Raw genomic sequence first — 26,698 nt, forward strand, 5'->3', positions numbered from 1 at the left:
TTGGATATAAGAAAAAGGTTCTTTATCCAGTGTGGGGTTTGGGCACTGGAACAGGCTCTCCGGGGAAGTGGACACAGCATCAAGCCTGACAGGGCTCAAGAAACATTTGGACAATGCTCTTGGGCACATTGTGTGACCCTTGTGCAGGGGTGTCCTGTGCAGGGAGTTGGGGTTGGGAGCTGGGGTTCGATGGTCCTTGAGGGTCCCTTCCAACTCTGCAATTCTGTGATTTTCAGGTGCAAATCCCTGCAAAGATAAGGACTGTGCTATGACAAGACACAAGTGGAATCCGTGCGAACGACGGCTAACCGGCCCCTCTGCTCGTTCCGATGGCTGCACTACAACTTGGAGGCGTTGACGCTCAAAGAGAAGAGCCTTATCTCTGGGCCGCTCCCGCTGCCTCCGCCGGGGCTCTGCCCCCCTTGCCGCCTCTCCCCGAGCCCTCGCACCGGGGGCGGGCCAGTACCGCCGGTCGCGCCGCATCCCGCGCTCCGTGAGGGAGCGGGAGGCCGAGCCGGTCCCGCCCCTGCCGCCGGGCCCCGCCCCGCCCGTCCCCGCGGCCTGCGGCGCTGCCCGGTGCGGCGGGGCCGTCTCTGCGGGCCGGAGCGGCGCGCTGGGTGAGCTCGCTGCCCCCTCGCCCGGAGCGGGGGCAGAGGGGAACGCGGCGGGGAACGGGCCGGGAGGGATGCGGGGCGTGCTGCTGGCAGAGGGGCGGTGGGGCCACCGGTGCGGCCCGGCTCGGCTCGGCCCGGCCCTCCTTTCCCTTCTCTCCCTTTTCCCCACTCTCTCCGGTGCCGGAGCCGTCACTTTCTCCGGGGACGGCGCGGGTTTGTCCCCCTTGGTAGGCAGCCCGCTGCCCTGCTGGGGCGAGAGGGGGCAGGGAGAGGAAGAGGAAGAGGAGGAAGGCCATCACGTGCCGGGAGGCGGGCTGAGCGGGGCGGGGGTCCGTTTATGGGAAGGGGATCCCTCTCCGGGAAGGGGATCCCTCTCCGGGAAGGGGATCCCTCTCCGGGAAGGGGATCCCTCTCCGGGAAGGGGGTGCGTGCGGCGCTCGGGGATGCTCTGCGGGCAGGGCTGCCTCTCCCGCATGCCCAGCGCCTCTCCTGCCGGCGGACCCGGAGCAGGTTTGCTTTTCCTCTCTCCTTGCGATTCCAGCCCAGCAATTCCATCCTCAGGGAGGTACGGCGACCTGTTTGTCCTGCTGGTAACGCTGTGAGCGAGCCGGGCCCTGCGACCCCCCCGGCTTCCATCGCGGGAAGATGTCGTGCTGAGGGTTAATTCTGGCGTCGGGCTGAATTTAGGCAGGTTCGGAGAGGCACTGCCTGCGTTCAGCATCCGAATTTAAAGTGGGTCATACAGTGCTGAAGTGCAGCGTTTGTAATCCGTGTTGAGGGTGACGCTGGTGCGTCTGTAGAGAGAGCGGGTTAAAGCCTCAGCCTTGGGGCTCCAGCAGCAGCTCAGGTTACTCATTGATGGGGCGCTGACACTCGGCAGCTCCCAATTCACTGTGGTCAGGTGTCAGCAGACGCAGTGGTCGACTTTAACCTGGGAAATATTCACCACAAATACTAAACTTGTTTGAAGAGGTTATTTGTTTTTAAATTTTGTTAGTCCGCTTAAAGGCATAAGACCATCACTGTGTTTTTGCACCACGTTGTGAATACTTTTTACTGTGCAAATTTGTCATCTTGGTTTATGTAATATCTGCTTGTTATATATATTGTGTTGAATATTAATTGCTATGAAAATTGTCATTTTGTGCTGGAAATCACAGTGTTTTGGGGTATTGTTAGTGAATTCAACATTATGAGAAGACTCATTTGTATTTATAAGTCCGTAGCGGTGCTACTATTTTTAGTAGATGTTTTTCATCAGCTTTGCAGTTTTAAGTAGGCCAGATGCAGAGTGATTTGGGTTTTGTTTGTTTGTTTGTTGATGGTGTTCAGGGCCAGTTACTTTGTGTAAAATGCACCCATGATCCTCTTGTTGTGGCACAAATCCACAATTTTAAGTATTTTTTTTGTTATTCATGTGTTAGACCTTTTCAGGATGAATGTTGCTTTCTATAGACTTGGCATGTTGAGAAAGATATATATGACCTTTTAACAATGCTGGAATTGATGAAATACTAAACTCAGATGGATTAGGCATTTGTTTTGGTGCATTTGGGCTTAAATGTGGTTGTCTTGATGTAATGTGGTCTAATTTTCATAAATTCTCAAGCCATGATCTTTTCAAAATGAGTTTAGCACAATTGTTCTAGGCCTTTATTCATGAGAAGGAATGTATTTAGACTTTACCATTTTAAACTTTGTCAGAGCATCCTAGCTAAACATACAGTTATTAAAATATATTTGTTGAAATGTTTTACAGTTATCTAGTTTCTAATAAGCACAACTAAAGGGTTTCACTCAGTGAATTAAGTCAGCATGAACGATATTACCAGTGATTTTGCAGAAGGTATTGATGACATGATAATGGTAAATCACACTTGTGATCAAAATCACAGCAGGGACTGTGATTTCTCATCTAGCAACTCAGATGAGTCATTTTGAAGGCTCACAGATTTGTTGCTTGTTAAACGTTCTCTAATTTAACTCCATGTGCTAAACATCTGTTCTTAATTTGGAATTGTTAGCAACTGTGTTAAAAGACAACTTGTACATTACCTCTCTGCCTTGCTGTCTTAAATTCATCTAGGAGTAGAATTAAAAAGGAAAAGTTGAAAAAAGTAGTCTTAGAACCAAAAAACCACAACTGAATATCTTCTAATGATGTTATGCTCTCCATATTAAGTTCAGCTACTCAGTTATTAGCCTAAAATAGCATCACTTCAGACATGAGAAGTTAATTTCCATCTTGCACTGACAGAAAAGTTAGATAAATTATATAGAGGTGTGTTAAAATAACCATTTTCTCCTTAAGGTTCAGATGTAGGTCTTTGCTAGAACTTGTTGCTGCTTGGGCTAGGGAATTGTTTCTTTACAATGTCCTTTAAAAAGAAAAGTAGAGCTAAAATGTAAAACCTGAAGCTTTGTTTTGTTTTGAAGCACCCTCAAGAGCTGTAAAAGAGGACTTTAAGAGTGAAAAAAATCTTCCATAAGTTTATCCCCTTCTGAAATGTATGTCAGTTTCTTGAAATGCTGTTTTCTTTAAGTGCTCTGAAGAATTTTCAGGGGTTGTTTGCCTGGAATAAACTTTTGCACCATTTTGTGGAATAGTTCTTGAGGGAGTGACAGAATCCTGAGTGTTTCTCACTAATACATAAAATGCCTGAGCTATTTAAGGAAGAGTCCCACAGTTCTGTGCTAGCAAAAGAATAGATTTTCTTGTCCAAGTATATCTGGCTGGCAGCCATGGGGCATATTTTTGTTGTTGATGTGGGAAAAGAACAAACAAACATGTAGGAGTAGTCAGTGTTATAAACCAGTATCATGCTTGATGTTTGAGGCAATCAGTGAGGTGTTTGGCGTCTTTAAAAATTGTGTTTTGTACTTAGAGAAATGCAGTTGGGATAAAATAGATGTGCTTTTGATAGCTAAATGGTTTCTTTGGCCCACAGTTAACTCTGAGAAACTGAATGGGTACTAAGCCCTTACTACTTATCTAGTGTTTAATGGAGAAAGTTTGCCATGAAATCCTCATTTCTGTGAGCTGGTGTTGGGTAGGCTACAATATCAGCTTCAGAGAGTACATAGTAGATGTGAAGGAGAGTTAGGACCAGATTCATTGGAGGTTTTTTAACTGTCTTTCCCTTATTTTTGTACCAGTTCCCCTTTATGCCCACCTCTCCCTCCCTCTTTGCAAGACATAATCTTCTCTTCTCTTCTCTTCTCTTCTCTTCTCTTCTCCCTCTCTCTTCTTCTCTTGCATGTAGCTATTTTTTGTGACTGGAATGTGTATGCATACATACAACATACAAAAATACTGTATACATCTGTAAATACAACTATGGGGAGTTGACTGTATTAAACCTTAAAATTCTGATGTAGTTTCAGGTCTTTGGCAAGATTAGTCCAGAACACTTAAACCAAAAGAAAGGGTTATGTTATTTTTTAAGAAAACTATAGTTTTGGTTTGATAATTAAGTAAGAGTTGAAGCTGGATGATCTTCAGGGTCCATTCCAATCCATAGCATTCTCTGATTAGTTGAAGTGAGTACTGTCAGTGGGAATGTATAGGTTGTAAATGGGATGATATGTTGCCGGTTATATACCTGGGATACTTTCTGTGTTCTAAGGACCTAACAGTGATAACATGCACAGGACTCAGTTTTGTAGTTTGCAATGCTTAAGTATCTTCAGTGCAGCTGAGATCTGAGGCAGACCTTTGGAACATCCTTGTATCCATCCATGTTATGGTGCATCCTTTTTGTTCATTTTTAGTATTTTCTTAAAATAGGATATAGTTGCATATTAGCTCAGTTGTTTAGACCACAGTTCTAATGATGGCATGGTGCAGGTTTGAGCCCTGTATAGGCCATTCATTCTGGTTTGAGCTCCTTTTAAAAGTAATAGCCTGGGATATGCTCTTAAGAAGCAGTCCAGAGAGGAAGAGACTATGGAGATGAAAGGGAGGAAAGACAATGCTGATGCCAAATTTACAAGCTGTTTACTCTGCCATTTTTCTCAGGTCTTGTAGAATAAAAAATTAAGTGTTTGGAAAAGGACAATAGTGTTTTGCAGGACATGGCTCAGTCACAAGGATTCTTTTGCTGCAGGGAAAACTAGTCCAAGGTTGGAGCACTTTGATTTGACTTTCTGAATCTAGGAGTTTTACTCTTGAGATGGAGAAAGGTGATACTGCTATTTCCTCAGATGCTCTACTAACCTGAAAATGTATTTCCCTTTTTTTTCTTTCTCTTTTTCACCTTCTTTCAATGGTCTGAGAAAAGTATTACTCAGTACAAATGTGTGCAATTGCCCTGTTACTTTTGCTAGGTCACCATTGGAGCATAGGACATCAGGGAAACATTTTTCTCAAGGAAACTGGTGGTTTGTTGTTTTGGTTTTGTTTTTACAGGGACAAGTCACTTATGGTAAGAGCTGCTGTTTCAGGATAAATCAGAGCTACTCTAGTTCTGAACACTCAGATAAAGCCAAACTCTTTGTAAGGAGCTCTCTCCTGTATGCTGGTAAATCTTGCCCTGCTCCTCCAGTGGGAAACCTTCCCAGTCTCTGAATGTGTTACATATTTGTAACTTGTAATTCCTGCTGTGTTGCCTAATTGAAAAGCTAGAGTATTGCCAAAGCACTCTACAGTATCTTCTGCTTATGTTCGGGGAATTTTGTGGGTGTGCATCAGTTTGAATTTTTCAGTCTGACTTTGATTAAAGTGTCTGGCCCAGGTTTGAGGTTTTTTTGTTGGTGGTGTTTGTTTTGTTTTGTTTTTTTAATATCCCTTCATGTTCACTAAGGAACATTTGTTTTGGACAGATCAGTACTACAAATGGTGTTTTTAAAGGCATTGAAACATTAAAATATTTCTGAGGCAATGATGTGTTACAGTTAGAGACTGAGTGCAGCTTGGAAGGGATTTAAGTGCTGTTCAGGAACAGGAGCAGTGGCTATCAGGAGGTCACTAGTAATGTATCCTCTGCAAGCAGATTTCAGGAAAATTGGTTCTTGCAGTTATATAAATAAAAAGGACAGTGTATGTCAGCAGAGTGGATTTCATTCATTTATAGTGGAAAACCATAAAAAATGTGTCCACGTATGTCGGAACTCAGTGCATCCCTCTGGGTGTCCAGAGTTGCTGGGACCCCTGCCAAGGGGCTCGGAGACCCTGGCACACAGCCCAGAACACCTGTGGGTTTGATTATGACCCGTGGAGAAAATTGACAGCTTTGTATGAAGACCTGAAAGCCACAGAAGTTTAAGTAGTGTAATAGTAAAATTATCACTAGGTGAAAAAATAGATTTTGGGATTTTTAGAATAGGGGTCTTGGGGACAAGATGGAGGGACTTGGGCGTGTCCAGCCTTTCTTCTTCTTCTTCTCTACCTCCATCTTCTGCTGTCATGGTGGCGCTTTGGGATTGGTTTAGAATAGAAGTTCACTGTCTAACATAGGTGATAGGTATTGGAAAGTAATTGTAAACATGTTATACGTAGTTTGTAGTATAAAGAGATAATGCCACTTTGGGGGCAGGCACAGTGCCTCTGGCTGTCCTGCTGAGCGGACCTCAGCTGGACAGGAGAAAAATTTTTATAGATAAGATATAATAAACAACTCTGAGACCGAAAACTGAAGAATTCCGACTCATTCTTCGAACGCGCGGGCCAAAACAGAGACTTTTCATGTGTCTCGGGGCTGCAATAAACAGCAAACTCTCGAGACAGGTAAGCTTTGGAGACAGGCTCCAGCTCTTTGGGTTTTTTTCCTCCCCCTGATTTACAGTCGGCATTACTTCATAGGTATTGGTTTTATCTGTGTTGGCTATTAATCGGGGTGTGTGCTGATACTGTCAGAAAACACACCAAGAGCCTTCTGCTAATACTCCTGCAGGTTAATACAGCTTCATACCAGAAACTCTCAGTTTATTTGACTTCCAATATAGAGTCTTTACAGATAATTGTATATTCTGTCCATGGTGTTGGCAAGAGCAATTTGTGTCTATGCCTAGATAAAGAGTGAAGTTGAGCTTCATTATGGTGCCAGAGCAAACAATGGTTTGAGACCATTTTCCTTTAGGTATGTTAAAATTTTCTGAAACTGTCTTTAAGTATAACTTAAATATTTGAATGTTAGTGTTACAATACCAATTACTGTATTAAGCTCTGTTCTTGTGAGAAATTTTGGGTTTTATCCATGTAGTGTAAGCAGCAATGTCAGCCCTTTGATCAGAAAATAGATCAGTCCTTAGATAAAGAACTAGCATGTTTTATTTGTCTCCTTATGAGGAAAGTTTTTAGCAAGGAAATGCTTTTTGTTTGGTTGGTTTTGGTGGGATTTTTTGTTTGGTTTTGGATTTTTTGTTTGGTGTTTTTTTTTTTTCTTACAAGTGAAAATTGCTGCTCTTTCAGTGTCAGCTTTTCAGTAAAAATCTACCGAGTAGTTTTCACAGTACTTGAGCATTTTGGCCACTATATTGGCCATGTCATCCTATTTTAGTCATTGGAAAGAAGAAATATTTTCAGATTATTTTTTAAACATTCACAGAAAAGCTGTTTATGGTGGGAATATTTGGGCCATATGTAGCATTGTCCGGACACGTATACTAAGTATTCCAGATGTTCAGTATGTTTCAACAGCAGTTGTGACACAGTGTTACATTGTGTGCCTAGTTTCTTTATGCAAACGTGACTCATCTGATATTTTAAAGTAAGTTAGCATTGCCTTTTCGAAATTGCCTCCGTGTGGCACTTTCAGTTTTGATTTTGCTGAGCTGCTGATAGCCATTGAGTAATCCTTTTTTTTTTTTTTCGTTTTTAATCACTTCTTTTATCTCTTCTCAGTTAAATTCTGTGTGGTTTTCTTCTTGGAAAGAAAAACAAATCATATATAGTGCTGTTGCTCATGTATGCTACAGTAATACAGTAAACAAAAATAATTTAAACCAAGGACAGTAAACTGGAGGAATAGGGGTAGAATAACGATAGAAAAGAGAAGCAGCATTCTGATGTTCCATCTCTAAGATATGTGTAAAATTGACACATGCAGTGTGTGCCATCTGCTTCTGTCAGTATGAATGAAAATAATGATGTTATTGTAAATGTAGCTTGAAATCATGGGCAAGCTCTCACCATGTATTGCTAAAGTCTTTAGTAGACTTTGGGGGCAGGGAAGGACTGCAGTCCTAAGCTTGATCATTTTGATTCTTGATTTACTATTTTTTAGCTTGCCTTACTTTTTACTTATTATACTTATTATACTAGTTAAAACTATTAATAAGTGTAAAATCTGTATTTCACTAGGAAGTTTGTGAATTTAATTCTCTGTTTGGAAGCTTAAGTTACGGGCATAATGATTAAGTGCTAAAAAAAAAAAAAGGTAAAACACACCTTTAATTTAAATAGATACAAACTTTGGAGGCTTTCTTTCCAGGAAAAATATGCTGCTGTTGTCTATTACTTTGACTAGGTCAGCATAGAAAACTTACTTAGCTAACTATTTTACTACCAGTTGAGTGAATATATGCAGTTATGAAGAAAACAAAAAAGCCTCATTAAAATCTTACATTTTTTGAAGAAGGCATATCACAAATATACTAATGTGGATTCTTATTTCAGGAGTTTTATTTCCCTCTTAAATGTTTCTAAACTTCAGTAAGCTTGTAGATTCTGTCATTTCACCTGCCTAGCAGATGAAGGAAAGGTGGTGAATATAGTTTTCCTGGATTTCATTAAGGTGACTGATACTGTACTTCCCAGCATCCTTCTGGACAAGTCTGACTTGTGAGCAGGTAGATGGTTGCTGGAAGAGCTGGCTGAAGGGCAGGGCTCAAAGGGTTGTAGAGAGTGGGACTCCTCAGGGCTCAATCCCAGTTCTTTCACAGTTTTTATCAGTGATCTGGAGGCAGGAGTCAATGCACTGTCAGCAAGTTTGCTGATGATGCCAAAGTGGGAGGTGCTGTTGACACTCTCAAGGGACAAGAGGCCTTGCAGAGGGATGTGGATGGAGTGCTGAACAATCATCAATACCATGATACTGAACAAGAACAAATGCCAGACTATGCACCTGGGATAGAGCATACCTTCCACAAGTACAAATTTCAAGAGTGGCTGGGGAGCAGCACCACAGAAATGGGTCTGGGGATGCTGGCTGACAATAGGCTCAAAGTCAGGAGTGGCAAACCATCAAATGCACCACAACTAGCTGGTCAAAAGGAGTGATCATCCCACTCTATTTAGCACTGCTGCAACTTCATTTTGAGTACTTTGTGCATTTCTAGGCCCCAAAATTTAAAAGGGATGTGAAAGTCCTTAAATGCGTGCAAAAGGACACTGAAGCTGGTTGAAGAGCTAGAAGTAATGCCCTGTGAGAAGCAGCTGAAGACACAGGGTTAATCTGGTTTGGAGAGAAGGAGGCTGAGGGGTGACCACACTGTTCTTTGCAGCTTTCTGAGGTGGTGAAGTGGAGAGGGAGGTTGCTGATCTCTTCTCAGTAGTACCCAGTACCAGGCCATGTGGGAATGGCTGAAAGCTGCATCCATCAGGGTAGGTTCAGACTTGACAGGAGGAAACATTTCTTTACCAAGAGCGTTGTTGAACCATGGAAGAGTTTTCTTTGAGAAGAGGTTGATGCTCCCAGCCTGACAGTGTTTAAGAGGCATTTGAGCATTGCCCCTAATGCCATATTTAAACTTTCGGTCAGCCTTGAAGTGGTCAGGCAGATGGATAAGGTGACTGTTTTCTGTCCCTTTCAGCTGAATATTCTGTTCTGCACTCATGATGAGTCAAATAACAACCAGACTGTTATTTACCTGAAATGCCAGGGATTTTTTTAGCTTTGAAAACACTTTCAAAAACATGTAACACAAGAGGTATACTGGAAACAGGATTTTATTTTTCTGACTCTTTCAGAACAGATGTTCACAAGCATTATTACAATGTGCAGGTGTAGCCAGGAGCAGCTTAATGCAATCTTCAGTTTAGCCTGAAAGCCATCACTTGGAGTCTGGCAAAGGAAAGTCAGACAGCTACAGAACATTGCAAATCCCCTACATCTTGTGGAGAGCCACTTGCTGGTGGGCCTGTGTGGGGAGAACAGATTTCTGTCTCACTCACGTGTCTCTTATGGCAAGGAGTTAATGGCACAGTTTGTATCCAACACGGTTGCTATGATCTCCAGGCAAGTTTGCCCATAGAGTTTCTTGGAATATTCTGAATTATAGGCTTTTTATCTTCCTGCTAAGTGTCTTTCACCTAGGCTCTGCAGAAAATGAGCGTGCTGGTCTCTAAACATCACTTCTTCCTAGGATGTTTGTTTTGACCACATATCCTTCCTGAACCCTGCCATATAGAATAACCCAAACAATGGAACTGCCTGGAGCCAAAAGAAGTGGTGCCAGGTGAACCCAGTTTCCTTCAAATCAGAGACCCAGACACTGGGTCAGACCATAGATGTCAAGCTGTCTTGAAAATATGTTACTGATATTGTAGAAACACCCTAAAAAATATCTAAAATATTAGCCTTTATCAGAAACAGGAAAGTTGATAACTGACTGATACACAAAGAAGGCTCTTTGTAGGAAAAAAACAACTCAGAAGTTTTTTAAGAATGTGATTTTCACTCTTTATTTGATAATTAATTTTTTTTCTGGCTGAATTTGCATTTTGGCTTTCAAAAACACAAACCCCAGACATCGTCACACCCAGTTTATAATTTTTTCTCTGTTTTTAAATTATTTTGGTTTTTAAAAAGCACAATAACCATGCCAATAGAACAATAACAATGTCGTCTATCACTTTGGATGCAAAAGCTCAAGTAATGTGGCAGCATGAATTTAGGCCAAGCAGTGCCTGCTTCCTGAATAACAAGAATAAGGATCAGTAATAGTCACATGCAAAAGAATTGTGTGGTTTTTTTCAGAAGTGTGACACATCTTAATGACAAACACACCTTTTTTGCCTTCCTAAAATTGTTCCACCACTGAGTTTCTTGGCCAGGGATGCATAAAAAGCACTCCTGTGCCTGCCTGGTGCTTGTGTTGCTCTCATGGAGCGCTGAAAAGTGGCAGCTCCCCATGGGGCTGCAAGCCTGGAACTCTTCCAAGCACAGGCTGTTTTGCACAAGCAAGAACCCCTGGAGAAATGGAGCCAAGGGAAGAGCAGAGCTCACTCCCACTGCAAACTCGTGATGGGTGAGAGAGTTGAGGCATGATTGGTGCTTTGGAAGTGCAAGGAAGGAGAGTTGTTGTTGCTGGTAGTGCTCAGATGGGAAGGAAAGTGTCAGGCCAAGTCACCATCCAACACTAAAAGGGAAGTGCTGCTTTTTAACAGTCCTCACGTGCCTGTAAGACAGCCAAGAAGAATTTAAGATTTTTTTGTGCACCCACCTGAAACCATCTGAGAATGTTGGTGTGATGAAATAACTGATTAGGTCATTCAGGTACAAAGGAACTTTTTGTTCTAATTAATGAGAGAAACTATGGGAAACAATTTTTAGCACATACTAGGTGATTAATCAGTTTGCAGAGCTGTTGCAATGAGTGCAAAAAGCTGCCAAGCTATGTCTGTTCAGTTAAAGAATCACAACATTTTGATGTCAGCTTAGTGTGGTGAGAGGCCCTTCCATGTGTCCAAACATGGATCTGATGGATCAACAGGCAGAGCAAGACTAGGGACAAATTCCCTTACTGTGAGTATCCCCTATCTGGAGGGCTTTGAGGCAAAAAAAGTCTGTCAGCAGTGAGGATTTCAGAGTACATGGGATTTATAAGCTAAGTCTGATGTTTTGAGTCATGCTTGAAAACAAACTGGTAGCCAACACATTTTAAAACCATGCTTTTCTCTTTGCAAGGGGCCCCACAAGGCAAATGGATGCTGAACTAGCGCATTCTGAAACAATTCACTCTGGCTGTACTATTTGCATTGCCATCCTGTGCTGTATCTAGCAATAATCCAGACTGGAAGTAACAACGTCCTATATATTTGGCACTGAGTGCCACATCAAAATAAAATAAATATTTTAGCCAATATAGATGGAATTTTTTTTGAGGTTCAGGTGTTACTTTTCTTTTTATTTTCTTTTTATTTTGAAGTATAACCATTGATGGCCTGATGTGAGGTTTGGATCTCATCCCAAACATTTTCCTATGGGCTGCTGTTACATAGCAGGGCACTTTAGTGTGAGGGTTTTCAGTACAAAGCAAGTGCTGTTTACAACACTGGAGTGCAGTGATCCTGCTCACACCCTCGGGTTCAGGTGCCCAAAGTTCACTGCAGTGCTCAAGGCACCTGACCAAACACACAGCACTTATGTCTCCCTCCTCTACAGCCCTTTGCCAGCCATGTTTCAGGCAGCTGCTGTAGAAATAAAGGAGGAAGATACAAAGGTGCATTGTGCTTGTCCACCCTTGCCCGGTGCTTTGAATTCCCTAAAGGCTCTTCTGTGTGACTTGACCTAGACATTGACCCTCCCTGGCTGGCTTTGTCTTCCTCAGCTGTGGTGTGTGTGCTCTGGCAGCTCCCCACACCACCTTTACTGTTCCCCTGTGTCCTTGTATCGTCCCTTGTGTTTGCCTAGTGGTGTGTTACAGACTCCCTGTTGAGCTCTGGCTGACTGTGTTCTTGCAGCTTTGGAGTTGAAACGCTGTTGAAAGACAGGAGTGGGAAGAATTTCTCTATCTCTTGCAATTTACTTAAAGATAATCCACCCAGGAGGAGGCAAATTTTTGTTCTTGAATTTCAAAAAGCTATTCCCCCAGTGTTACAAAAACTTGTCTGATGTGGCTTGTACTGCAGGATGTATAGCTTAATCATCTGAGCATTTTGCATATAATTAAATTTTCTGTGTGTTTCCATGAAACTTTTTTGACCTTCTGAGTCCACCCTTTCTAGAAGCCTTAATTGGGCAAATGTACTCATGGAGGATTTAAGTGAATCATGCATCAAACTGCCCCAGTTTTATAGGAAATTCAGCCTGAAAATTCTTTCAAAAGCCTTGTAGTCAGAAGAGACTTAGGGTAATTACATTACCTTTAACCACTAGTTACACGCACTTTTTTAATGGAGAAACTGTCTGGCAATGTAAGTTGCTATAGCAGCTGAATTTACAGAGCAAATAGCAGTGTATATGCTTTATAGAATGATTACTACGCTACTCAAGGATTTTAATGGACTTTTCATCTCTTGTTTGTGTCAGCTCTGGATGTGCTATTAACCAACAGTGCTATTTTTAAGGAATTGTGTGTGGAAATTCCTTTGTCTTCCTATTTATTGAGAGCATTTAAGTCAGTATTGAAAACCTTAAAGGATGCACAGCATCATGCTTTTTATTCATTCTATTCAATGATCTCACTCTAGCAGCATGGAGAAATGACCCTTTAAATCTAGGCAGTGGTCCCTTATTTCATATGGCCTAATTGAATATTAATTCTCTTGCTTCACAAATCCTCTGAGAGATGAAGAGGAGCTTGATACTGTGTTAGAAACAATTTCAAGGGCCTACTTGCCTAATTCTCTTAGTCATCAGTTTAGAAAAAAGAGAACTGACATTGTAAGATGAAAATAGCTCTTGGGATTATGGGGGTTTATTGACTAATGTGGTTTGGTTTTGTTTGTTTGTTTAGAAATCCTTCCTGTATGGATCAGCCTTCTAGTGATGGTGAAACTGGGAGAAGACCACTCTAAGCAAACCCAGGATGATTCGGGTCCCAGCTGATGCAGAAAATGCTCACAGTAGCAGTGTGGAATCTTGTCCTTCCTTGCGGGATGTCCACTCCATCAACCCCACACAGCTGATGGCAAGGATTGAGTCATATGAAGGCAGGGAGAAGAAAGGCATATCAGATGTCAGAAGGACTTTCTGTTTGTTTGTTACATTTGATCTCTTATTCATAACCTTACTGTGGATAATAGAATTGAATGTGAGTTGTCTTTTCAGTACCTACCCTTAGACGGTATATTAAGGTTTTATTCATTTCGGAGATGGTTGATAAGTTGCTCCTTTCTATCCAAAATTATGTTATTTGTATCTACTTTAAGTTTAAGCAGCTTGTTTAAGCGTCCATGAACATAGTACCTACTCAATTGCATCTACTTTTATTCGTTATGTGTTTATCTTCTTATTACGAAGCCTTTTGATGTTCCTGTAGTCTGTGAACCATGCTGAAAAAAACATTTGAAATCCAGTGTAGTCTTCAGGCATCAAACAGAAATGTTACTGTACATCTTTGAATTTAGCAAGAAGTGTGAATTTTAACAGGATTCAAGACTCTGCCTTCTGAGTAACTTTAAGTCAGTGATATTTCACTGAGGTGTTAGTCCCTGAAAAGACTTCTAATGGCCAATACTTTTCTTTTGTTGTATTTTCTTTGATGTAAACTTCGTGTGTTATACATTATGGATGGCAGGGTGCATTTAAACAACATAAACTCCCAAGTTGCCACCTTTTAACTCTGGCATTTGTAATCTGGAAAATGAGGCTGTTCTAAAATTTCCAGAAAGCAACAGGATAGATAGCTCATTTGTTGTTACTTCATAAGTAGCATCCTAGTTCTTGAGCTGGGTTTTAACATGTAATCTATTTTGCATTTAAGAAAGGACACACTAGGGAGGAATCCCTTTTCTAGAAAGAAAGGTCTTGAGTAAATATTTTTATCATCATTTCTTTACTAGATAAATAACCTTGATTATTGATTTACATTATGAAGCTTCAGGAGCTGACTGTTCAATAGTTCATTGACACAGTGAAAAATATTCATTCTTATTTAATTTGAGAAAGAAAATTTTGCTTGCCCAAATGATGTAATTTTGGGACTAGACTTTCTCTCTAGGTGGAAAAGTGGTTGTAGCAGTCTGATGCAGTTCTTTTTTTAGGCCAGTTTCTCATGAGCTTGTACGACTAAGAGGAACAGAGTGGGTTTATATCTCTTGTTGAGGTTTCAGAGTACAGATTTGCACGAGTGCTCTCAGAATACTGAAGATTCTGAATAGAAAATGCCACCAACTCATGGTATCATGGTGTTTTATTTTGAATGCTACAGTATCAAGGGACCTCAAGATTACAGCAGTTTTCTTTGTAAAAAGCTGTATTTTCAGGACAACATATTATGAACCAGTGTCTTATACTGCCACATGTCAGCAAGAATAAAGAATAGGTTTTTGTCATTAGAAGTCAATGAGATTAGAAGCTAAAATTTGATATCTGGGATCTAGCATGTGCTTAGGTTTTTTTGTTCTGTTTTTCTTTGAATTGCTTTGTTTGTGAGAAGTCAAATAGCATTGTGTTAGGACCCTGTGTTATTGGTGCATAAGTAATGGGTCAGAAATGCTGTGAGACTTCCTGTAAACATTGTTTTCACTTTGTTGCTGTTTTCCAGTTTCCTTGGGTGTAGTGTAGCTTATTGTTAAATGCTTTGGGGAGTAGCTCCATGGTATTTTGAGCAAAAATCAAGGCTTCCATGGTTCTCTGTTTATCCTTATTTTAACATGGTGCTCACACAGCCACATAGTGATGAACAGCTTGGAGTGAGGGAAGTTGATCTTCCTTGTTTGTGCTGGAAACAGATAATCACACTTGATGCAGTAGAGCAACCAAGGGAAAACTGCATTTTGAAAGTGGCTATTTGTTAGGTAGCCGTAGAGGGGAGGAGGAGGAGAAGAAATAGAAGAAATTCAGAGGTGGAGTGACTAGTCTCAGGAAAACACTGTCCAGCAGTGTACTTGGAAAAGTGTGGAAGTGTGTAGACTGTGTTGCTTTGAGATAGTGAGCATATGTTGTTGGTGTGCTTTGGTAGCTCCTTTCCTTAAAAATATGACAGTAGTCGAATTAAGTTTTAAAGCCTTCTGTTGGTGTTGTTCTACATAACTATTTCATGCAGTGCTTAATTATGGAATTTCATATTAAAAACAGTTGGAGATGGATGCTGAGGTTTTTAATTTTCAACTAAGATAGATACTCCTTCTCATTCTCTGAGCCAATACATTAAATTATTTTCATTCAAGGCCAGTTTGAACAGTAGAATGCTTCCACTGGAAAGAAACATGGTGGCTAAGGAAGATGTAATTTTGAATCTCATCAGCAAATATGGAAGAATTAAACTTGAATGTTAGCTATTTGTGTGAGATTATTCTAATAGTTGCAGCTTCTGCTTTTTTTACTGAGGATCTTTTGGCTCAGCTCTCTTAACAAATTGTGTGAGGGCTGATAAGAGATCTGAAGTATGAATTCAGTTTCTGTTCTGTTTCCTATGTGGAACATGTGACTAACTAGAAACTGGGTTATGGTTGGCTTTTTGATCAGCTGTTTTGATGCTCCTTATAAGAGGTAAAACACTTTGTGAGTTTTTTTAACAGTCCTTAACATTTAAGCATTTATTCCTCCCTCAGTAGCTTGTTTGCTTTTATTTTGGGACAGCCTGAAATGTTGCTTGCCTAGGCCAGATCATAATCCTAAATGTTTTCACTTTGAAAAGTCTATGTCATCTTGAAAAACAAAAAACAGCAGTAGTCTTGACCTTATCATTCTTGGCAGACAGCTCTTCTGTATTTAGTTTAATGATATTTTTGTATATCAGCAGGGAATTATTAGTTTTACTCTTCATATTTCTGTGTATTTTGTTTTCTGAAGCTGTGTGTGTTGTTGTTCCTTTGTAGGTAAAAGGAGGCATTGAGACTACCTTAGAGAAAGAAGTCCTACATTATGACTACTCTTCTTCATATTTTGATATATTTGTAAGTGTTCTTAAAAAAAAGAAAAAGGAGCAGTAAAAGTATAGTTTTCCCATTCCTCCTTCCACAGATATTTCCTAGTTTGAATCTTGTGAAAGGGTTGATCTCTTCTTGATAATTTAAACCAGAAAGGCCAAGTTTCACCCATCTAGGGGTTGCCCAATCCTGCTCTGGCAGCAGGCTCATGGAGCCTGTAGATAGAAATGCTTAGGGCCAATCTATTTGCATCTTTAGCTTTGGGGTGTGTGGAAAAGCAGATGGAAAACCTGGTCAAGAATGTGACTTTGGTGTGACATAAGGTAGTTCATTAAGAGGACGAGACCCATAGCCCTCCACTCTAAAATCATTTTGCTTAAACCAATATTTTTGTCCTTCATTGGGCATAAGGTGGCTGCAATGAGGAGAGATTTGTGCCCAGGGTGGCCTGCACAGGGCAGGTTTTTCAGAGTTCTATGTTTTAACTCCAACAGCAAAAAGAGATGACATGATGATGCTCTCTTACTACGTATAAGTACCTTAGGCACATAAGAGGAAATCTATTGCATTAGGAAATTTCTTTCTTTAAGCAAGTCTATAGCTGCAATGCATTTTGCACTGCACAGCCCAAGTAAAAGCTTTTTCTTTACAGTTCTTCTAAAGGGCAAGATTGTTAATTCTACTAGATCTTCTTTGCCTTGCAGAGATGACTTGGTTTGGTATCAGTCATTTTGTACTGATGACCATATCCGGAATCTCTCTTTGAAATTGGTGTAAAACCCCATCCTTACTTCTGCATTGGGCATTTGCTGTGTCAAGTGAACTTACATACTACTTCCTTCTCCCTTTTCCACTGTTTTGCTGGCAGGGTCTCCATGATATAGCATTCTGCAGAAGGCAAAAAATGTTATCTGTAGCCATTGATGCTCTGGAAATTACTTTATCCTGTAGGTGAACCAAGGGTTAAGAACATGTAATGCAAAATAATAAACTTTTATTCCCTGGGAAGGGACTAGAACTTAAAATTTTGCAAAATTGTTTGTGGATTTTTACAGGATTTCCTCTGTTTCTACTACACATTTGCGTAAGATTAGATGGGTTTGTCATACCTCTGCCCATGGCTGTCTTTGATTTCTCTTCATTTTTAGGTATTTGTTTCACACTTTGTCTCCAACTTGCTTTAAAAGATGTGTTCAGAATCTAAAATCTACTGTCAGAAAATAAACAGGGAAATTGAAGCTCAGGGTCTCTGATTCAGAGATCCCATCTGTCTGCTATTGATTTAATTTTCTGGCCTACAAATACCATAACTTTCCTTTCTCTAGTTGCAAATAGAATGACTTGTTATTGTGGGCATCTACATAAAGAAAAACTGATTGTTACAATGTTAATATTTCACAAAATACAAGAAGTATAGTGGCACACTGCTAAGATCAGTGAGATGCTAAGTGATGTGAAAGGTATTTGCTGGATTAACTGCATCCAACTGTTAATCTGGATTAACATAACTATTTAGATTCCAGTCAGCTAAACTGATCATGAAGACACTTTGTATAGCTTTCTTATGTTTCTAACTTATTCGTGGAATGGTACATGCTTGCACATTTGAGCCTGTCTAGGCAGGTGGGTGTTGCCATTTGCTTTACAAATGGGAAATCACCTTCTATTTCTGTTTTATAAGGACACATTCAAATTTGTTTCTTGGTAACAGAACTTAGACTGTCCTAAGTTTCTTTGTAAGTAGTTAGTATTTTCAGTGAGCTGAGAATGTTGTGGTTCTTCTGTGTTCTGAATTAACCAACCAATATTTTTTCCTCTCTCTATAGCTACTGGCAGTCTTTCGGTTTAAGGTGTTAATACTTGCATATGCAATGTGCAGACTGCGCCATTGGTGGGCAATAGCTGTGAGTAGTGGCCAAGCATAATGGAGTTTTTCCTAGAATGGATCAAGCAGACAAAATTTTAGGTGCTGCTTGTATGTTAAGAATCATCTTGATGGTGTATATATAAAAAATTTGTTGCACAGTAACAAATTAAAAACTTGTTTTCTTGGAAGAATCTCAGCCTAAAGGCAAGACTTTAAGAGAACAGTGGGTGTGGTTCTTATTAGGTATAATGTTAAAACAAATTGAAGGTTTATTTTTAATCCAGTATGGATAACTGCTTGTTACCTCTGAGACTTTCAATCAATGTTGGAAATATATTTGCATTTGTAATAGTGAACCTTCTTCGAAGACAAGAATTGGCATTATTGTGCCAGAGATCCAGGTGTCCATTAAGTCCCACATTCTTTAAAAAGTTGTAGCTGCTTCCCATTGAACACTAGCACCTGTAGTGCTTCATACTCCAGTACAAAAGGTTGAATATTCATCCCTTCTTAAAAAGGAAGTTCTCAAGAACTGTAGGCAACCACGGTGGATTGGAGCAAGTATCTTTAATGCAGCTTTATGGTGTGGATGACAAAGAATGCAAAATTTGGTGAAACATTGATGTTTCCACCAGTCAATATTATAGGCTGTAATACACTAGGTGGCTTAGTGCTTTGTAAATCAGACTTTTTTTTTCCCCTTACACTGTGGTAGGTGCATGTAGAGCATGTTCATGTGTAACTTTCTTCAAGTGAGTAGCATGCAGTTTGCTTAGTACTCTGAGACTACATGCCATGATTTTTAGATTGTGTTACTAACGTGGCACAATCATGTACATAGTGGCAGCTGCTGCTCTGATTGTGCTTATATTTAAATGCATGCCTCCTAAAAGTCCTTGCTCTTAGTTGAGTAGCTTTAGAGTCTTTCTTAACCCTCCAAATTGATGCCTTTGTTTGTGAGGTGGTGAGAGTGGACCCACTCTCATAATTTTAGATACATAAAGCTTCACTGAAGATTTTGCCAAAGCTTTGAATTTTAACATCCTACCTGTGATTAACAGAAGTTGGTTCTGCTGTTTTTTAAAGAATTGCTGGACCCAAATGCGCTAGAAAATATAGAGGCCTTGCTTATGTGAACAGTACTTGTTCACTGCTTTTTCAGATTTTGGGGGTTTTTAAGATATTTTATCCAGCACGCTGATTTTTTAAAATATATCAGGGAATATCAAGTCTTAAAAAAAAAATTAAGATACCACTTCATGAATTAAAATATTTATTCCAATTTATTCCCACAAAGATGTTTTGTTGTTTTAAATTGATATTTCAAATTGGATGGTAGTGAAAAGCATTTGGAACAACTGCTGTTTGCTTTTTTCCCAAATACATAAATAGTTGGGGTTTTTTTAAGGGACTTGATGAATAATCTACACTATCTTCATTTTACAGTAAGATCACAATTTACATACGCAGGCAGTTTAGATTCTACAAAATGCTATGTGGAAATCAATGTTCAGAGGTGTTTATATTAAAAGTTACCTTTTATAAGGTTATTTTGATAACACTTTAAGTTAATTGTATCATGCTTGTTACATTTTATTAATCTATGTGATGTTGCTGTTGTAAGTAAATATTTAGAGTTGCAACTAATAGATAATGGCAGAAATAAGAAGCTAAATCCATTCATTAGTTTATCTCTTCTGTCTCTTTCAGTTTACAACAGCAGTGACCAGTGCCTTTTTATTAGCAAAAGTAATTATTTCACAGGTATATATTCTAATCAAATGTTTGTTTTACTTTGTTTTCTTAAAAGCAAGATTCTTTAGAGTAATTTTTGTAATGTTTTCTTTCTTTCTAGCTGTTCTCACAGGGTGCTTTTGGCTATGTACTGCCCATCATATCATTCATACTTGCCTGGATTGAAACTTGGTTCCTGGACTTTAAAGTGTTACCACAAGAAGCTGAAGAAGAAAATAGTAAGTTTGTGTTATTTCCCTTCAGTCACTGCAGTTGGCAACACTTGATCCCATGTTAACTGGCAGAAGAATGCTTCTTTCAGCTTCTCAAAAATTGAAGAGCTGTGGAAAATTTAAATCAAATGGCATGATTTTTTCCTCTTTGGGAAAGGGGAACATGTGCCTTCAAAGAAGTGAGGTGTTAATTAATTTAGCGAGGCGAAGTTAAAAGTCAGAAGGGCCAGATGAGCAGTTTTTTCAAGCACTTGGGACTGTGTTTAATTTTCTATGCTTGAGGTATGAAAATTTAACTAAGCTGGGCTTGTAAAACTTTATTTTCTAGATAATGCATAAAGTGTTCGGCTCCTCTTTTAGGAAGAGTAGACACAATAACTAATTCAATGTCACTAACTCTTCTTTTGAGGTGGAAAGGGGAAAGCAAAGAAGTGTTGTGGAGAGTCTGTTTCATGCACAGGCAGAATGAGACCAGAACAAGTATGAATTTCAACCTTTGGGATGAGGCACCAGGTCATCTGACACTCAATATATTCAACAAAATGGAGGAAATCCACTGTTTCAGTTGAAAGCGAATACTGCTTGAGTGGTGAGGGAGAGAAAGCTTACAGATGCTTGTGAGTTTCAATAGCAGAAGAGTAATTATACAACCAACCTGTTATTTATTCATCATTACCTGAAATAGAGTCTGGAATTCTGTTGGAAGGGCATGTTTATCTGTTAGGTAACTCAAAAAACTGTATATGGCCATGGATGCCTCCATTTTTATGTGCTCTGAATACAGTCTTTCTGCTTTGATACCTTCCCTCTTCTTTTTCACTGCTCTGAGAAAGAAGTTGGTTGAATCAGAATAGTGGGGTTTACCCAGAGAAAAAGAAACTTAGAGTAACTTTTTTTTATCTTGTAAGGGGATGAGGAAATACAGCTGCATCACAGTGTTATCTAAATAAGATAAGAAATCTAACCAGTTTGGAGACTTTTGCATTTTTTCATATTGAATATTCACAGACAAAATATTCTACACATGGAAATAGTTCATGAAGGGTGCAGAAACTGAATATGTTGAGACAGATAGGTGAAAGCAGGCCAGTAGTGAAGGGTCATAAGTGGCAAAGAGAGAAAATTATTTGGTTTTGCATGGCACTTCACTGACCATTAAAAATATATTTCAGAAGTTTTAGTTAGCCAGTGAATATTGATGAATTTACATACGGTAACCTAATCATGTAATCACACATAGTAGAAGGAAAAATTCCTTAATTCATGGGTGCAATATCTCTGTTTTGCTAGTGTGTGTCACCTTAGCTGCCAGCATTTAAATAGAAAACGTGTTAAATTAATTGTTGATGCTTTTTATAAATATAAAATAAAATTTTAAATTTATAAATATAAATTTTAAAAATATATCTATTTAAAGAAGTAACTAGTTAGGTATGCTAATATAATACATCAGTCTTCAAGATTCTTAATCAGTATTTGATCTTTAAGATTTTTTGTGTTAGCATTGAGGAATTATTTTCTGCTATTTTTTTTTCTTTTAGGATTTTTGATAGCACAGGATGCTTCAGAACGAGCAGCTCTTCTTCACCCAGGAGTCCTCTCTGATGGGCAGTTCTATTCTCCCCCTGAGTCTGTAGCAGGTAGTTACATTGGCTCAGTGGCAGATGTTTCATATTCACTTTACACTCCTGCATATTTCATGGCCTTCAAGAGGGGAAGGGGAAAATATATTTTTGTTTTTAAATGAAAACTGTATTTATCATCCTAAAATGCAAGATTTTTTTTTGTTCAGTAATTCAGTTTAGTTACTGTCTACCAGATGAGTTACAAGACATGTGATTAGTGTATAAGTCATAATTAAGTCGTATTCTGACTAAAAGCAAGGTAAGTCTGAAATAAAATGGCACCACAACTGAAAGAAGGCAGTTATGGTTTGCTTCTGCCATTGGTGATCCTTGTGGGTCCCTTCCAACCTGAGATGTTCTGTGACTCTGTGGTCTCTTATCTGCCGGCAACAGCATTTATGCAGCATGCACAATTTAATCTGGCCTAAATTTGGAGCTTTATACTGTCTTAGAATAGACGATGAATCTGAAACTGCTATAAGGCAAACTGAAATTTCAATCAGAGCTTCTTGTCTTTTCTCATAACAAAAAGACATAGCGTTCTCTCTAGAAAAAGGTTCACCTGTCTGAGTAAATCAGATATATCTCTGCATATCATTTGCTTTGTCTAGTTGAGATATGGGCTGATTAAATCAAAAATAAATGTAAATCCTGCAAGATCCAAGAATGCATCTCAAGCATTTCAAGGAAATAAGTAATTTCTTAATTAATTGAATCAATTTGAGTTACCTGAGAATGCAGTGGTGACCCCCAACTCCTATATCAGTCTTTTTCCCCTAAAATGTAAACCTCCTTTGCAAAGCTGTGCTGTATAATGCAAAATAATTAAAATAACATCTGGTAGTTGCTACCGGTAAGTTTGCCTCTCTTGCAGTATATAGTTACACATGTTGGTGATATTTTTCATTCTAATGTCTGTCTGGTTTCTCTCTGCTGAGCTTCTTGGCTTAGTGAATGACTCTGAGCTCCATCTAGGGGTCACTGAGCATTAGTGTCGAGTATAACCAGCGATTCAAAGTGAAAATGGATTTTAGCTAAAACTGTGGGTCTGCTTTGAGGAATAATGGAAGTATTGTACTGGACTCAGCTGTTCAGCCTGGGTTTTGCGGGGGTTTTTTAGCAACAGAATACACAGTGTGAGAGGAAGTGCTAGTGAGGCTAACATGTTTTTCTAGACATTGTGGCTGGGTCAGTGTTGCTCGTGCAGTGAGATGTTGTGTTTCAGTATGCATGTATTGACTGTAGGTGTGCCATTACTTTCAGCTTTACCATTGGGATTCAGTAACAGCTCAGGTGCTTTCTGCAGGTCTGCCCTGACTGCCAAGTGTATTTTAAGCACCCTTTATGGGTATGAGACGCAAAAGAAACAGATTAATATATTTGAACTAACACACACTAGTAGGCACAGAGTGAAACTGCTGGATAGTGTAGAGTAAAAATAGCTCGTGATTAAAATTTTTCTTCAAAAATCTGCATTTCTTTCTGAGAAGATAAACGGTGGATTATTCTAAGAGAGCAATTTTTTGTAACTTTGCCATACATATTGATTTGACAAATATTTAGAGATAAACTATCCCCTGTGATCGTGCAGCAGGGGATAAACCTCTCTACTGATATGGCAAAATTTTCTAAAACAAATCTTTGCTTTTAGGAGGTGACATATAAAATGAGCTCTGCTGGAATTTTCAGCATATTTGTCTCTTTTTGTCTTTCTTGAAGCTACATGTGTCCAGGGACATGCCCTGGAGCCGCTTCTTTATATGAGGTGACCCTTCATCTTTGACATTGGTTACTTGGTAACCAAGTCTATTCTGGAGGTTGCAGGTGGAAAATCAGCCTGGAAAGAGTAAATTTATTCAGTTTCTGTACAATTTGAGCTTCAAAATGCAGCTGATATGCTATTCTAAGAAAGGGAAGACATTCAGACTAATTTGTCCAAAAAAAAAAAAGCTTAACGCTTTTGTGTCTTTTAACTTCTCTCAACTGATCTACAGCATTCTTGTCTTCCTTTTCAGGTTCTGATGAAGACTCTGAAGAAAAACAAGACAGTGAAAAACCAATTGTATAGCAAATAATAAAAAGCAGGTAAGTTCCTTTGTGTAGAACCTGAATATTCCTAAAGATATGCTTTTTCTTCCTAGTTCCTTTTCAAACAAATTAAATGGTGTGTTTACTCTTAAGAGTTTATAATTTTTGAACTCAGTCTGTCTCTCATAGCAGCCTTCAAGAAGGAAATCCTGCAAAGCTCTTGAGAGCCTAGAGTCAGGCTCCTTTGCATTTATTTTTTGGTTCTCCTGGAAAGAACAGTGGTGGACCAGAAGTGTAAAAGCTCCTTTTTTTGGTAGCAAAGAGATATACTTCTTTGGAGATGAAAGCACAAGAATGCTAAGAAGAGGTTTTCTTTCGTTTAAATCTAGGACAAATATGTCTGAAGATTTCATGGGCAAACCTGATTTGCTGTTTCCCCTCCTGTTTAGTACCACAAATGGGTTACACTGGAGCAGCCTCATCTTAACATTTTTGTAGTGTACTTTGTTTAAATATGAAATTACTTCCTTATTTTGGAAATGACTTAATTTACTTCTGGAATTATCATACCCCATGCTTTCACTTCACCACTCACAGCAAAGCTCAAGCTGGGGGAGATATTAAATGTTCTTGAGGAGCTGAAACTTCTGATTTGAAGCCTTCTAGTGCTCACCTGGAAGAGTGGATGACCTTTTCTTTTGAGCCTACCTGTTTACAGTATCTGTTTGTTTACCCCCATCTTCATTCATCCTGACTTGTGTGATCTGTTACAGAAAGAAAATATCTGCAGGAAGTTGTTGGGGGTTTGGAAACTGGCAACAGAGTCTGTGGCTGACTTGCTGGCAGAGCTGCTGACAGGAGAGTTTACTCGTTAGAAAGTAAAGGGAACGGTTCCCATGTACTGTAATACCTCATGAAGATGTACCTTGTTGACATATGTATATTAGGTTGCCTCCCAGGTGGTATGAAAGTATTTGTCCACAATGTATTTTATTATTCAGTGATTCCTGAAGTTGATCTTCTAATGACTAGGTAATTACTGGAAAGTGTTGTCTTGTGTACCTAATCAAGAGACTGGTAATATAATGAAGTAAAACTTCTGTGGTGGAAGTATATTTAATAATTGTTGGGTCTCACTAGATAAAATTATTTTATGTTATTGCTGTTTGTCATTAGTTTATGTTTACTTTTTTTTAACTCCATGCATTTTCTTTTTTTTTAATGGATATGTTCACTTTCTAAAATAAAAATGTTAAAACATGAGTAATGCATTATGATATTTCATTACTTTGTCATTGGAAAAATCTACATTTACCACTTCTGTGTATGTGGGGCAATAAGGACTCCAGTTTGCATAGATTTTGTGCAAAATGTGTTATAGTACTGTTCAGTGCTTCCTACATGGCCTGTAGGGAGGCCATGTTAGTGATAGTAGCACATCACTTCTTTGGTGCATTGGCTTCAGTATGCGCTTCCTAAAGTTCGCTCCTGTAATTGCTGAATGAAAATAAAAGCCAGGACCAAGTTTATCCCTTACATTGCTTCAGAATAGCCAAGGTCTGTTTCAGAGGATGCAGGAAAGAATAAACTATGAGAAGAAAGAGAAACTCAAACCCTGTCATTTAACAATGTTGGAATGTTCCTAACCAAGGATCTGGAGTATCTCTTATGAGGAGAGACTGCAGGAGCTGGGCCTGTTGAGTCTAGAGAAGACTGAGAGGGAATCTCATTTAATGCAGATAAATATCTCAAAGGCGGGTGCCAAGAGGGTGGTGCCGGACTCTTTTGGTGCTGCCCAGTGACAGGACAAGGAGCAATGACTGTAACCTAAAACACCAGAATTGTCACCTCAACAGGAGGAAGAACTTCTTTACACTGAGAGTGGGAAAGTACTGAACAGCTGCCCAGGGAGTTCATGGAGTCTCCCTCTCCGGAGACATTCCAACTCCACCTGGATGTGTTCCTGTGTCACCTGTTCCAGGTGACCCTGCCTTGGCAGGACAGTTGGACCAGATGATCTCCAGATGTCCAATCCAACCCTAAAGATTATGTGATTAAATTCAGTGAGAAAAACACATCTGGGATAGGAGATCAAAGGTTCCATTTAACCTATGAACTTCATCTAGGTGCACAACCCATGACTTTACTTGAACATCTTCTTTATTCTGCAACATGGAATTGCTCTGCATATCTAAGAAGTTCAGTCTATTCTCAGAGCCTGCTTCCTCCTGCAGTTCAGTACTTGGAAAAAAGGGAATTAATACAGAAACTGCAAAGCAGAACAAACCGTATGCACTGGTGACAGAAAATCCTTGGGGTGGGGGGGATATTTTGTTACACCAGACATGAATAGTGATATTTGGCAGATGTCAGGTAAAGATTTTGCAAGCCTCTCCTAAATAAGCACCTTTCTTCCTGAGTGTATGGCTTGGATGCTCTGCATTGCGAGTTAACTGAGATGCCATATTTTCGTACATGGGTCATTTGCCAAGGAAGTTACTCCCTTTGGTGCATCCTCAAACAATTCCAGTTGTTGCCATGAGAAGCTGCATCTCCTGTAAATCTAAAATGCATGTTATAGTATAGAAAGGAGTTAAAACATTCAATCTGGAATAATTTTGCCCACTCCTCTCAAACCTACCTGTAAAACCTGCAAAGTTGACACAAAAACTATTATTCAATCCTGCCCTCCCTGGGCAGGACTTCTGCTCTCCTTGGGTAGCCCCAGCTACATCTCCAGAACTTTCCACCAGGCTTTCCTTAAAAAAGCTGTTTGCTTTTGATTCTAATACAGGTGAGGCCCATGGTACCGGACTGAGTTGCTTGGCATGACTGTGACAGCTTTGTGCTCTTTGTAATGTGTTGGGTTTTCTTTTTGTTGGGCTTGAAAATGAGGTTTA

The 26,698-nt window shown here is 39.6% G+C and overlaps 1 protein-coding gene across 6 annotated transcripts; it reads left to right on the forward strand.

Annotated features, from left to right (window-relative positions):
- Positions 1-529: 529 nt before the first annotated feature.
- STARD3NL (STARD3 N-terminal like) lies at positions 530-25,061 on the forward strand. Of its 6 annotated transcripts, none has more exons than XM_030971798.1 (9): positions 530-617; positions 13,233-13,529; positions 16,261-16,338; positions 18,138-18,215; positions 19,889-19,942; positions 20,034-20,151; positions 21,687-21,785; positions 23,786-23,855; positions 24,572-25,061. In XM_030971798.1, the coding sequence occupies exons 2-8, from the start codon at positions 13,305-13,307 to the stop codon at positions 23,836-23,838; spliced, it is 705 nt and encodes a 234-aa protein (XP_030827658.1). In that variant the 5' UTR covers positions 530-617; positions 13,233-13,304; the 3' UTR covers positions 23,839-23,855; positions 24,572-25,061. The 6 variants fall into 6 exon arrangements, with proteins under 6 accessions (XP_030827658.1, XP_030827662.1, XP_030827661.1 ...); XM_030971802.1 differs by having other exon boundaries at positions 13,233-13,454; XM_030971800.1 differs by lacking the exon at positions 530-617 and adding an exon at positions 1,012-1,124.
- The last annotated feature ends 1,637 nt before the right edge of the window (positions 25,062-26,698 follow it).

Source organism: Camarhynchus parvulus, chromosome 2 (assembly GCF_901933205.1).
Source record: "Camarhynchus parvulus chromosome 2, STF_HiC, whole genome shotgun sequence".
NCBI classification, from domain to species: domain Eukaryota; kingdom Metazoa; phylum Chordata; class Aves; order Passeriformes; family Thraupidae; genus Camarhynchus; species Camarhynchus parvulus.

Excerpts from the sequence above, each read along its gene's own strand:
- STARD3NL (XM_030971798.1), top strand. The coding sequence starts at position 13,305 with ATGATTCGGGTCCCAGCTGATGCAGAAAATGCTCACAGTAGCAGTGTG. Across the intron at positions 13,530-16,260 it reads TGTGGATAATAGAATTGAAT|GTAAAAGGAGGCATTGAGAC; the intron begins GTGAGTTGTCTT and ends GTTCCTTTGTAG. Across the intron at positions 21,786-23,785 it reads TCCCCCTGAGTCTGTAGCAG|GTTCTGATGAAGACTCTGAA; the intron begins GTAGTTACATTG and ends CTTCCTTTTCAG.